Source organism: Heterodontus francisci, chromosome 37 (genome assembly GCF_036365525.1).
Source record: "Heterodontus francisci isolate sHetFra1 chromosome 37, sHetFra1.hap1, whole genome shotgun sequence".
Taxonomy (NCBI): Eukaryota; Metazoa; Chordata; class Chondrichthyes; order Heterodontiformes; family Heterodontidae; genus Heterodontus; species Heterodontus francisci.
This window is the reverse complement of record NC_090407.1, coordinates 41,138,860-41,153,736: the sequence shown is the minus strand read 5'-3', so window position 1 is coordinate 41,153,736 and position 14,877 is coordinate 41,138,860. Positions and strand designations below refer to the sequence as shown.

The 14,877-nt window shown below is 45.1% G+C and overlaps 1 protein-coding gene across 1 annotated transcript in view; it reads right to left on the bottom strand.

Annotated features, from left to right (window-relative positions):
- The window catches only part of si:ch73-206d17.1 (tyrosine-protein kinase STYK1), a 58,425-nt gene extending 43,895 nt beyond the window's left edge, over positions 1-14,530 (bottom strand). Inside the window, exons 1-3 of the mRNA XM_068016811.1 lie at positions 14,491-14,530; positions 12,752-12,892; positions 5,370-5,603 (exon numbers count right to left, since the gene is read on the bottom strand). Coding sequence (XP_067872912.1) covers positions 5,370-5,603; positions 12,752-12,892; positions 14,491-14,530 — 415 coding nt within the window. The remainder of the gene's footprint in view (positions 1-5,369; positions 5,604-12,751; positions 12,893-14,490) is intronic.
- Positions 14,531-14,877: the final 347 nt, after the last annotated feature.

Below are 14,877 nucleotides of genomic sequence, written 5' to 3'. Positions count from 1 at the left end.
TTCACAAAGAACAGCTAGGCGTTGCGCAAACGACTACTGGCAACACCTATGCAGTCATATTCAGCGGGCCTCAGACACCGGAAACATCAGAGGAATGTATGATGGCATGAAGAGAGCTCTTGGGCCAACCATCAAGAAGATCGCCCCCCCTCAAATCTAAATCGGGGGACAGAATCACTGACCAACGCAAACAAATGGACCGCTGGGTTGAGCACTACCTAGAACTGTACTCCAGAGAGAATGCTGTCACTGAGACCGCCCTCAATGCAGCCCAGCCTCTACCAGTCATGGATGAGCTGGACATACAGCCAACCAAATCGGAACTCAGTGATGCCATTGATTCTCTAGCCAGCGGAAAAGCCCCTGGGAAGGACAGCATTACCCCTGAAATAATCAAGAGTGCCAAGCCTGCTATACTCTCAGCACTACATGAACTGCTATGCCTGTGCTGGGACGAGGGAGCAGTACCCCAGGACATGCGCGATGCCAATATCATCACCCTCTATAAAAACAAAGGTGACCGCGGTGACTGCAACAACTACCGTGGAATCTCTCTGCTCAGCATAGTGGGGAAAGTCTTTGCTCGAGTCGCTCTGAACAGGCTCCAGAAGCTGGCCGAGCGCGTCTACCCTGAGGCACAGTGTGGCTTTCGTGCAGAGAGATCGACCATTGACATGCTGTTCTCCCTTCGTCAGATACAGGAGAAATGCCGTGAACAACAGATGCCCCTCTACATTGCTTTCATTGATCTCACCAAAGCCTTTGACCTCGTCAGCAGACGTGGTCTCTTCAGACTACTAGAAAAGATTGGATGTCCACCAAAGTTACTAAGTATCATCACCTCATTCCATGACAATATGAAAGGCACAATTCAACATGGTGGCTCCTCATCAGAGCCCTTTCCTATCCTGAGTGGTGTGAAACAGGGCTGTGTTCTCGCATCCACACTTTTTGGGATTTTCTTCTCCCTGCTGCTTTCACATGCGTTCAAATCCTCTGAAGAAGGAATTTTCCTCCACACAAGATCAGGGGGCAGGTTGTTCAACCTTGCCCGTCTAAGAGCGAAGTCCAAAGTACGGAAAGTCCTCATCAGAGAACTCCTCTTTGCTGACGATGCTGCTTTAACATCTCACACTGAAGAGTGCCTGCAGAGTCTCATCGACAGGTTTGCGGCTGCCTGCAATGAATTTGGCCTAACCATCAGCCTCAAGAAAACGAACATCATGGGGCAGGACGTCAGAAATGCTCCATCCATCAATATTGGCGACCACGCTCTGGAAGTGGTTCAAGAGTTCACCTACCTAGGCTCAACTATCACCAGTAACCTGTCTCTAGATGCAGAAATCAACAAGCGCATGGGTAAGGCTTCCACTGCTATGTCCAGACTGGCCAAGAGAGTGTGGGAAAATGGCGCACTGACACGGAACACAAATGTCCGAGTGTATCAGGCCTGTGCCCTCAGTACCTTGCTCTATGGCAGCGAGGCCTGGACAACGTATGCCAGCCAAGAGCGACGTCTCAATTCATTCCATCTTTGCTGCCTCCGGAGAATACTTGGCATCAGGTGGTAGGACTATATCTCCAACACAGAAGTCCTTGAAGCGGCCAACACCCCCAGCTTATACACACTACTGAGTCAGCGGCGCTTGAGATGGCTTGGCCATGTGAGCCGCATGGAAGATGGCAGGATCCCCAAAGACACATTGTACAGCGAGCTCGCCACTGGTATCAGACCCACCGGCCGTCCATGTCTCCGCTATAAAGACGTCTGCAAACGCGACATGAAATCGTGTGACATTGATCACAAGTCGTGGGAGTCAGTTGCCAGCATTCGCCAGAGCTGGCAGGCAGCCATAAAGACAGGGCTAAATTGTGGCAAGTCGAAGAGACTTAGTAGTTGGCAGGAAAAAAGACAGAGGCGCAAGGGGAGAGCCAACTGTGCAACAGCCCCGACAAACAAATTTCTCTGCAGCACCTGTGGAAGAGCCTGTCACTCTAGAATTGGCCTTTATAGCCACTCCAGGCGCTGCTTCACAAACCACTGACCACCTCCAGGCGCGTATCCATTGTCTCTCGAGATAAGGAGGCCCAAAAGGATCTCTACCCAAACTGATTCTACATCTTGATTGTTAGAACTGTCACTCTCTCTATTGTACTAATGTCATCCTGAATTATACCCCTCCACCTTTTCCTAATTTCCTGTCCTTCCAAAATGTCATGAACTTCCTTCAATCGTCAAGTCCCAGCCTTTGTCATCCTGCAGCCATGTCTCTGTAATGGCTATCAGATCATACATATTTATTTCCATTTGAGCTATCAATTCATTTGATTTGTTATGAATGCTGCATGCAAATTACAAAGCCTTTCATTCTGTCTTTTTACCATTTACACAACCTCTAGCCTTAGCTGATTGCACAGTCTTATTTTTGTACATTCTGTCCCTTCCTGCCCTGCTCTGATTATTTCCTTTATTGCTTCCTTACTCTCTTTCCTTCATCAAATCATCTCTCACTTGATCCCTCACCCCTACTATTTAGTTTAAAGCCCTCTCTATTGCCCGAGTTATATGACTCGCCAGAACACTGGTCCCAGCACGGTTCAGGTGAAGACCATCCTAACGGTACAGATCCCACTTTTCCCAGTACTACTGCCAGTACCCCATGAATTGAAACCCATTTCTCCCACACCAATCTTTGAGCCATGCATTTAACTCTCGAATCTTATTTACCCTACGCCAATTTGCTCGTGGCTCAGGTAGTAATCCAAAGATTACCATCTTTGAGGTCCTGCTTTTTAATTTGGCCCCTAGCTGCTCATACACTCTATACAGAACCTCTTTCCTAGTCCTATCTAGGTCGTTGGTACTCACTTGGACCACGACAACTGCATCTTTTCCCCCTCCCACTGCAAGTTCCTCTCCAGCCGCGAGCAGATGTCCCGAACCCTGGCACCGGGCAGGCAACATAGCCTTCTGGATTCTCACTCTCGATTGCAGAGAACTGTGTTTATCCCCCTGATTATACTGTCCCCTACTACCATTACATTCCCGCTTACTCCCCCCTCTTGAATGGCTTCCTGTGCCACGGTGCCATGGTCCATTTGCTCATCCATCCTACAGCCCTCACTCTCGTCCATACAAGCTGAAAGAACCTCAAACCTGTTGGACAATTGCCAAGGCTGAGGCTTTTCCACTTCTGCCTTTTCGGTCCCCTTCTCCTGCCTCACTCGCAGTCACATCCTCCTGATCCTGACCACAGACCAAATCAGAAGACCCTATCCTATGGGGCGTGACTGCCTTCTGGAACCAAGTGTCCAGGTAGCTTACTCCCTCCCTGATGCAGCACAGTGTCTGTTGCTCGGCCTCCAGCTCATCAACTCTGAGCCGAAGCTCCTCGAGTCGCAGACACTTGTTGCAGACGTGGTTGCCGTGAATCACACTGGTGTCCACGAGCTTCCACGTATTGCAGCTGCAACACATCATGTGCCCTGTCATCCTGATTAAATAAATATTTAAAGCACAATCAATCAATAGGAAATACTCACCAGCCAATCTATGAAGCTTTATTAGCAAATAAAACCTTCCAATTACTAATGTTACCCGAATTTTTGAAAGATAAATGAGAAAATCTCTCACCAACCAACTAACTGTTCCGAAGAAGGGTCACTGACCCGAAACGTTAACTCTGCTTCTCTTTCCACAGATGCTGCCAGACCTGCTGAGTGAATCCAGCATTTCTTGTTTTTGTAACTGTTTTCTTGTAATGTCACACTTTGATTTTGTTTGTCCTTCAGAACGCAGTCAGTCCGCTCTGGTGGCCTGGCCTGGACTTTCTCTCTCTCTCTTTCCTGCCACCTCTCACGCAGACACACACATACACAGAAATACTTGTTGATTTATAAAGGGGATCAGGTTTTGCTTCAGAGAAAGTGTAAATGAGAAAGGGACAATTTCAGATCCTTTACTGAGCAAGGGTTAGCATGGAGATGAGAATTTATATTAATTGGTTACACCAGTGCCACAGTCTGACCTACGACTCTCCCAATTACTGGAGCAGGCACATAGTCAATGCTCATTGCTTACTGTCTAAGCTAGTGAAAGTTAATTTTAAATTATTCCAGTAAATGCAAATCTTAGCCTAATCTAGACATGAATAATTTCCACGTTTAAGGCTGCAGAGCACCATAAAAAAAGCATCCAAACTGCCAGCTTCATGTCGTCACCCAAATGACAGCGAGACCAAGAAATCATTTCAAAATTATAAAACACGCACACACATACATCGCATAAAGCCCTCATGCCCCCTGGACCAGACCAACACACTTTCCTTTCCATATGAAAAGGCACCTAATTGATGATTCAGATGATGCAATGGATTTCCCGGCACATTGTTTACAGTTCAGGGATATACCACTGGGACATGTATAGTTTATAAACAGGTGCCGTACAAAACACTACCACCAGCAAAAGGTGACAGCAAGTACCTTTCAATAGAAATCAACGGATTTAATCAAGTATACGTTGCACCCGCTGTACTTCAATCAACATGTCCCCATTTTGGTTGAATTTTAGCTTGTCAGCTAGATATTTACCGTTAGCTTGTTTCTCCTAATGCAGTGCAAGAGAATGGCTTGGAAATTTCTCGGAGCTGCTCCTGCTCCACTGCCACTACTGCACCGGAAATCCAGCAAAAATCTTGTTACGCGAATATGAAGAATCTAACCCTCTGGCATTCTATTCACATTTGCAGCTACAAGCAATGAACTGGGCTTGACTAGACGTTGTCAAACTGTGCAAATCACACCAGTATTTCATAACTACAAAGAATCTGACATTTAAAAAAGCTCAAGCACGAAACATTTAATATCAGTCAGCATTCATCCTTTCAGACCCACCACCACCAGTACTACTGTTAAGTAGTTACCATTTAGAGCTCACTATTGTGCCTCCCGATTCAGCTCAATTTAGGAATGCTTCATTGGTGGTGATATGGAATTTTTCCTCTTTCCTCACTATTGTGCTTAAGTCTATAGGATAGATTAAAACTATTGAAACTGAGCAACAGTAAGATTTGGAATATTAAAGATTGCATTCCAATTTGAGTCTTCCCGTCAGACACTCAATACTGTATTAGAGCAACCAACTAGGCAAGAATGTCAGCTTCTGTAAGGACAATGTTGGTCTGATTTCACTAAAAGTTCACGTTTATAAAAGAAGTATTTCTATTTACAGTCCAAAATAGACTCCTCTAGTCAAGGCAAGTTTTCAAGAGAACCATTTATCCCACCATTTAAAGGCAACAGTAAAATGTGGGAATGAGTTACTGGAAAAAAAAGTGAATGGAAAGCATGAAGGAATACTCCTCACTTACCATGGAGAGATTTGAACACAGCTTTCACTTCTCCAGCCCCGTCAGTGGTGAGGATGTTGGCCTTGTATATTGGGCCATAACTCCCACTCTGCATATATTCCAAATTCCCAGTTAGGTTTTCCGGTGGGATTTCCCACCTTTTTAGAGAGGGATCAATGGCTGCCAGAATCCGTTCTGTTGTATTTGTCTTTAATCCGTAATCATTTTCCAACTGCTTCCTGGGCTCTGATTTGTCTGCAGAAAGATTCAGGTTCAAAAACCACAATTACTCAAAATGTTAAACAGGGTGCGACCATACAAGTAAAACGATACAGGAAATGGATCAGATTCTGGCGAAAATTATGCAACAATGCCTGGAAGGGAACTACAGGACTGGTGCAAGGGTTCGGAATATTTTAGAATCCAAAAACACAAAACTTAAGCAGCCAATGAACATTACTTGAAACTGGTGGAATGTGATCACTTTGAGGAAACACAAACAGCAATTAAATCGCATCAGGTGATATTCCCAATGAGGTTATCACAGAGAGACAACAAATAGTTTCCACCATTGTGTTTTGGAAGCAGAGAGGATAGAATACAATTGACATTGGTTTTATTGTCTTTAGCATGTGACCATGAGGTTCCTTTTGATCCACTGCACATCAATGTTAAAGTTGCTATATAAATGGAAGATGTTGATTTGTAGGCTACCCTTTGGTGGTATAGTCAAGCATGGGGTCAGCCTTCACAGAGATGATGATAACACCCTGCATTGCCTCAACCTCCTGCATCAGTTTCATGGCCCATATCATTTTCTCCAGCTGCCTTTCAAACATTTACGGAAAGGAAAATGAAAGGATTTCCATTTATAAAGCACCTGTCGGGGAATATAAGGAAACACAACAGCTAATTTGGACACTAAGAGAATGCCCCTGCTCTTAGAAATACTGCCGTGGGATCTTTAACGCCCACCTGAGAGGACAGATGGATCTTAGCTTAACGACTTATCTGAAAGACGGCAGCTCCTACAGTGCAGCACTCTCTCAGTACTGGACTGGAATGTCAGCCTAGATTGTGTGCTCAAGGCTCGAGAGTGGGATTCAAACCAAAAAACTTCCGACTCAGAGGCAAGAGTGCTACCAACTGAGCCACCGCTGGCACATTTCAGATCAGAAAGCACCAATATTTCTGCCAGCTTAATATTAGTAAAACCTAAGCCATACAATTCAGATTCTGCAAACATCTCCAGCATGCACTCCTTCTCCCTCTACGGAAGCTCAGGGTCACTTGTAGACAGGCTGGTGAAATGAACTGACACATGGGAGATGAAATTCAATGCAGAAAAAAAGTGAGGTGATACATTTTGGTAGGAGGAATGAGGAAAGACAATACAAACTAAATGGTGCAATTTTAACGGACGTGCAGGAACAGAGAGACATGGGGTGTGTGCACAACTCTTTGAAGGTGGCAGGACAAAATTAACGAAGTATTTATTTTTATTTTACTTATTTATTTTTTATTTTATTTTATTTAGAGATACAGCACTGAAACAAGCCCTTCGGCCCACCGAGTCTGTGCCGACCAACAACCACCCATTTTTATACCAATCCTACATTAATCCCATATTCTCTACCACATCCCCACAATTCTCCTACCACCTACCTACACTAGGGGCAATTTACAATGGCCAATTTACCTATCAACCTGCAGGTCTTTGGGAGGAAACCAGAGCACCCGACGGAAACCCACGCGGTCACAGGGAGAACTTGCAAACTCCGCACAGGCAGTACCCAGGACCGAACCCGGGTTAATTAGAATTAGAACATTACAGCGCAGTACAGGCCCTTCGGCCCTCGATGTTGCGCCGACCTGTGAAACCATCTGACCAACACTATTCCATTTTCATCCATATGTCTATCCAATGACCACTTAAATGCCCTTAAAGTTGGCGAGTCTACTACTGTTGCAGGCAGGGCGTTCCACGCCCCTACTACTCTCTGAGTAAAGAAACTACCTCTGACATCTGTCCTATATCTATCACCCCTCAACTTAAAGCTATGTCCCCTCGTGTTTGCCATCACCATCCGAGGAAAAAGACTCTCACTAACCACCCTATCTAACCCTCTGATTATCTTATATGTCTCTAAGTCACCTCTCCTCCTCCTTCTCTCCAATGAAAACAACCTCAAGTCCCTCAGCCTTTCCTCGTAAGACCTTCCCTCCATACCAGGCAACATCCTAGTAAATCTCCTCTGCACCCTTTCCATAGCTTCCACATCCTTCCTATAATGCGGTGACCAGAACTGCACGCAATACTCCAGGTGCGGTCTCACCAGAGTTGTGTACAGCTGCAGCATGACATCGTGGCTCCGAAACTCGATCCCCAAACTAATAAAAGCTAACACACCATATGCCTTCTTAACAGCCCTATTAACCTGGGTAGCAACCTTCAGGGATTTGTGCACCTGGACACCAAGATCTCTCTGTTCATCTACACTACCAAGAATCTTCCCATTAGCCCAGTACTCTGCATTGCTGTTACTCCTTCCAAAGTGAATCACCTCACACTTTTCCGCATTAAACTCCATTTGCCATCTCTCAGCCCAGCTCTGCAGCCTATCCATGTCCCTCTGTACCCTACAGCATCCTTCAGCACTATCCACAATTCCACCGACCTTCGTGTCATCTGCAAATTTACTAACCCACCCTTCTACACCCTCTTCCAGGTCATTTATAAAAATGACAAACAGCAGTGGCCCCAAAACAGATCATTGCGGTACACCACTAGTAACTAAACTCCAGGATGAACATTTGCCATCAACTACCCTCTGTCTTCTTTCAGCTAGCCAATTTCTGATCCAAAGCTCTAAATCACCTTCAACCCCATACATCCGTATTTTCTGCAATAGCCTACCATGGGGAACCTTATCAAACGCCTTACTGAAATCCATATACACCACATCCACTGCTTTACCCTCACCCACCTATTTGGTCACCTTCTCGAAAAACTCAATAAGGTTTGTGAGGCACGACCTACCCGTCACAAAACCATGCTGACTATCACTAATGAACTTATTCTTTTCAAGATGATTATACATCCTGTCTCTTATAACCTTTTCCAACATTTTACCCACAACCGAAGTAAGGCTCACAGGTCTATAATTACCAGGGCTGTCTCTACTCCCCTTCTTGAACAAGGGGACAACATTTGCTATCCTCCAGTCTTCCGGCACTATTCCTGTCGACAATGACGACATAAAGATCAAGGACAAAGGCTCTGCAATCTCCTCCCTAGCTTCCCAGAGAATCCTAGGATAAATCCCATCTGGCCCAGGGGACTTATCGATTTTCACACTTTCCAAAATTGATAACACCTCCTCCTTGTGAACCTCAATCCCATTGACAACATTTTCTTTCTCTACTGTAAATACTGACGCAAAATATTCATTTAACACTTCCCCTATCTCCTCTGATTCCACACACAACTTCCCACTACTATCCTTGATTGGCCCTAGTCTAACTCTAGTCATTCTTTTATTCCTGATATACCTATAGAAAGCCTTAGGGTTTTCCCTGATCCTATCCGCCAATGACTTCTCGTGTCCTCTCCTTGCTCTTCTTAGCTCTCCCTTTAGATCCTTCCTGGCAAGCTTGTAACTCTCAAGCGCCCTAACTGAGCCTTCACGTCTCATCCTAACATAAGCCTTCTTCTTCCTCTTGACAAGCGCTTCAACTTCTTTAGTAAACCACGGCTCCCTTGCTCGACAACTTCCTCCCTGCCTGACAGGTACATACTTATCAAGGACACGCAGTAGCTGCTCCTTGAATAAGCTCCACATTTCGATTGTTCCCATCCCCTGCAGTTTCCTTCCCCATCCTACGCATCCTAAATCTTGCCTAATCGCATCATAATTTCCTTTCCCCCAGCTATAATTCTTGCCCTGTGGAATATACCTGTCCCTGCCCATCGCTAAGGTAAACCTAACCGAATTGTGATCACTATCACCAAAGTGCTCACCTACATCTAAATCTAACACCTGGCCGGGTTCATTATCCAGTACCAAATCCAATGTGGCATCGCCCCTGGTTGGCCTGTCTACATACTGTGTCAGAAAACCCTCCTGCACACACTGGACAAAAACTGACCCATCTAAAGTACTCGAACTATAGTATTTCCATTCGATATTTGGAAAGTTAAAGTCCCCCATAACAACTACCCTGTTACTCTCGCTCCTGTCGAGAATCATCTTCGCTATCCTTTCCTCTACATCTCTGGAACTATTTGGAGGTCTATAAAAGACTCCCAACAGGGTGACCTCACCTCTCCTGTTTCTCACCTCGGCCCATACTACCTCAGTAGACGAGTCCTCAAACGTCGTTTCTGTCGCTGTAATATTCTCCTTGATTAACAATGCCACACCCCCCCCCTCTTTTACCATCTTCTCTGTTCTTACTGAAACATCTAAATCCCGGAACCTGCAACATCCATTCCTGTAATAAAAGCAAAATACTGCGGATGCTGGAAATCTGAAATAAAAACAAGAAATGCTGGAATCACTCAGCAGGTCTGGCAGCATCTGTGGAAAGAGAAGCAGAGTTAACGTTTCGGGTCAGTGACCCTTCTTCGGAACTAACAAATATTAGAAAAGTCACAGATTATAAACAATTGAGGTGGGGGTGGGGCAAGAGATAACAAAGGAGAAGGTGCAGATTGGACCAGGCCACATAGCTGACCAAAAGGTCACGGAGAAAAGGCAAACAATATGTTAATGGTGTGTTGAAAGACAAAGCATTAGTACAGATTAGGTGTGAATACACTGAATATTGAACAGCAGCAAGTGCAAACCTGAAGAAAAACAACCTGAAAAAAACAGTGGGTAAGCAAACTGAACAAACTAAGATGAAATGAAATAAATGCAAAAAAAGATTGTAAAAAATGTAAAAAGGAATGTAAAAAAAAAAGAAAAAATAACTAAAAATGAAAGTAAAATGGGAGGCTGTCATGCTCTGTAATTATTGAACTCAATGTTCAGTCCGGCAGGCTGTAGTGTGCCTAATCTGTAGATGAGATGCTGTTCCTCGAGCTTGCGCATCCATTCCTGCCCCTGCTCTACCCATGTCTCCGAAATGGCCACTACATCGAGATCCCAGGTACCAACCCATGCTGCAAGCTCACCCACCTTATTCCGGATGCTCCTGGCGTTGAAGTAGACACACTTTAAACCAGGTTCTTGCTTGCCAGTGCCCTCTTGCGTCCTTGTAACATTATCCCTGACCTCACTACTCTCAACATCCTGTACACTGGAACTACAATTTAGGTTCCCATCCCCCTGCTGAATTAGTTTAAACCCCCCCGAAGAGCACTAGCAAATCTCCCCCCCAGGATATTGGTACCCCTCTGGTTCAGGTGAAGACCATCCTGTTTGTAGAGGTCCAACCTACCCCAGAAAGAGCCCCAGTTATTAGATTAGATTAGAGATACAGCACTGAAACAGGCCCTTCGGCCCACGGAGTCTGTGCCGAACATCAACCACCCATTTATACTAATCCTACACTAATCCCATATTCCTACCAAACATCCCCACCTGTCCCTATATTTCCCTACCACCTACCTATACTAGTGACAATTTATAATGGCCAATTTACCTATCAACCTGCAAGTCTTTTGGCTTGTGGGAGGAAACCGGAGCACCCGGAGAAAACCCACGCAGACACAGGGAGAACTTGCAAACTCCAGGAAACCAAAACCCTCCCTCCTACACCATCCCTGCAGCCACGTGTTCAACTCCTCTCTCTCCCTATTCCTCGCTTCGCTATCACGTGGCACAGGCAACAACCCAGAGATAACAACTCTGTTTGTTCTCGCTCTAAGCTTCCACCCTAGCTCCCTGAATTTCTGTCTTAAATCCCCATCTCTCTTCCTACCTATGTCGTTGGTGCCTATGTGGACCACGACTTGGGGCTGCTCCCCCTCCCCCTTAAGGATCCCAAAAACACGATCCGAGACATCACGAACCCTGGCACCTGGGAGGCAACATACCAACCGTGAGTCTCTCTCGTTCCCACAGAACCTCCTATCTGTTCCCCTAACTATGGAGTCCCCAATGACTAATGCTCTGCTCCTCTTCCCCTTTCCCTTCTGAGCAACAGGGACAGAATCTGTGCCAGAGACCTGTACCCCATTGCTTACCCCTGGTAAGTCGTCCCCCGCAACAGTATCCAAAACGGTATACCTGTTGTTGAGGGAAACGGCCACAGGGGATCCCTGCACTGCCTGCTGGTTCCCTCTCCTTCCCCTGACGGTAACCCACCTACCTACTTCTTTTACCTGAGGTGTGACTACCTCCCCATAACTCCTCTCAATAACCCCCTCCGCCTCCCGAATGATCCGAAGTTCATTGCTGGAGCTGTGAGGCTGCGGTGCTAACCACTGCGCCACTGTGTTAATAAAATATAGAGGATCCTGGATTTTATAAACAGAGGCATAAAATACAAAAGCCAGGAAGGTAACTAAACCTATATAAAATATCAGTTCACTTAGTATGGCCCCAGCTGAAGTATAGTGTCCAATTCGGGGCTATACACTTTTGGAAGCATGTGAAGGCTTTGGAGAGAAACAGAAGAGATTTACTAGAAAGGATCCAGGGATGAGGGATTAGTCATGTGGAGAGACTGGAAAAGCTGAGGTTGTTCTCTTTAGAACAGAGAAGATTAAGAGGAGATTTGATAGAAGAAGTATTTCAAACCATGAAGGGTTTAGATACACACTCAATGACGTGAAACTATTTCAAATGGCTAAAGGGTCAATAAACCAGAGAGCACAGATTTAAGGTGATTGGCAAAAGAACCAGAGACAAATGAAGGAAAATTTTTTTTTTAAATGCAGCTTGTGGTTAAGATTTGGAATGCAGCAATAGGGTGGTGGAAACAGATTCAACAGTAGCTGTCAAAAGGGGAATGGGATAAATAATTGAAAAAGAGAAGAAACTGCAGGGATATGGGGAAAGAGTGGGGGAGTGGGACTAACTGGAATGCTCTTCAAAAGAGTCAGTGCAGACTAGATGGGCCGAATGGCCTCCTTCTGTGCTGCAACATTCTATGATTCTTTGATAAGGTTAGAGAAGCTTTCTGCTCATTCATACAGTTGCTCCTGGTGTCAACCTGAAAATCCTTCATATTCTAAGATTCCAAATTCATATTATTTCCCTTCAGGAATTCCTTTCCTATCGCATCCAAACTGTGGTTACTCCTACTCTCCTGAAGAAGTGAAGTAATTTATTTTAAGTGTACTGCATGACATTGAAGATTGGCCACAGGACTCAAGAGGAGAAGGTGACCAGAAAAGCTCCAACATTTGCAAATGCACCACATCAGCAGTCATGGATAACAGAATCACCTACCTTGCAGCAGTATGATTGGAGCGCGCTCCCTCTCTTGTTTCATTTTACAAGTCTTCCATACGACTATAGCGATCAGAACCACTGACGAGAAGCCAAGGATCACTGGGATGATAATGACCCCATTGTTTATACCATTCACATCTGAGGGGAGGAAGCGACAGATATCTGTTGAACTACTCTGACAAAACCTCAACCACACAATCCCAGAAATTTCTATTCAATTATTTTCTTGTGACATTATTTTCTATTCAATTCTATTCTATTCAATTATTTTCTCGTGGGTTATAATGGCTCAGGACAGCACAGTTAGCTGTAATGAGGAACGTTCCCTCCACTCTGTCCCATCAATACATTTACCATTTGGCACATTTGCCATGGTGTACCTTCTCTTCAAGAGATTGCCAATTCACTGGCAGTGCTGTGATAAGACAGTTCAACACTTTGGGGCCATGTCCTAAAGAGACTTTTTTATTTTTTTATTTTATTTATTTAGAGATACAGCACTGAAACAGGCCCTTCGGCCCACCGAGTCTGTGCCGACCAACAACCACCCATTTATACTAACCCTACAGTAATCCCATATTCCCCATCACCTACCTATACTAGGGGCAATTTACAACGGCCAATTTACCTATCACCTGCAAGTCTTTTGGATGTGGGAGGAAACCGGAGCACCTGGCGGAAACCCACGCGGTCACAGGGAGAACTTGCAAACTCCGCACAGGCAGTACCCAGAATTGAACCCGGGTCCCTGGAGCTGTGAGGCTGCGGTGCTAACCACTGCGCCGCCCAGCTGATGGAGTCAGCTCAAACTACAAAATAGCTTTGTTGGCTGCCCTCTCCCAAAGCTCTGATTCAAGGACGAAGAGACATGAAAGCCCTCAACATCAATCACGACAGGTGGGAAACGCTACCTGATGGTCGATGCCAACGGAGACACCAGCTGTGGGCAGGAATTTCAGAAGCCCCAAAGCAGATGCCAACCTTGCAAACAAGGCATCAGCAGAGAACATCCTACACCACTGGCAACGGACAACTTTGTGTGGCACTTGTAGCAGACTTTGCCTTTCCAGAATCAGCTTGTTCAGCCATCAAAAGAAGTGCAGATGATCTCATCTGACCTCAAAGTTCTGAGGCTGCATTCCCATCACCTCTTGCAGATGGAAAGATGCCAATCACAAAATTCTGAATATTAGCAAGAGTCAATATTGGAATCAGAACCCAAAAGAGCTCAACTACCCAAGCATGCATTTGCTATACCACTGTAATCTCAATTGATAAAAATTGCTTAAAATAATTTTCCTGCTGCTGGAAAATGAGAAGCATAAATATTCATAAACTGTATAATACAGAAAAGAAGAGTTGCATTTATATAGTGCCTATTGCAATGTGACAATTGTGCACAGGATGATCCCACAAAAAGCCAATGAGATAATGACTGATCATTTTTAGTTAAAAGATAAATATCATCTTGGATACCAGGAAACACCCCAGCTCTTCTTCAAAATGTCATGCAATCTTTTACATAAAAACTGAGAACACACATGGGGACTCAGTTTGGCGCCTCATCTGAAAGGTGGCACCTCTGACAGTGCAGCACTCCCTAGGTACTGCACCACAGCGTCAGCCTAGATTTTGTGCTCAAGTCTCTGGAGTGGGACTCAAACCTACAATCTACCATCGACCACGCAACTCCTGAAAAAAAAAGGAGAATTAAACACTAAAGGTAAGAGACTTACTACATCGGTTTGAGACAGTGAAATTGCAGTGGAGGGTCATTGGAACTGAGCACACGGTTACCGGATCTGAAAAACATGCAAGTATCAGCAGGTAAGAGAAAGAGGTAGCCAATCAGGTATTTATCAGCTTCAAATTCAACGGCTGCATTTCTGGGAATCTGTTCCATAGATCAGATAATCCATTGGTGGGCAAGGGGATAAAAATTTCCATCAGCTGGTGTTGGGGTAAGAACGGAGGTGCAATCCCAGCCAGGAGAGGGGTTATTTGGGGTGGAACACTGATCCACTGCCTGGAGAAACTGCTGTTGCAATCCGCCGCCCATTATAGAAACTGCCCTATTTCCAATCCACAATGCCAGGCAAGTTGAACATCTACCCCTACATACC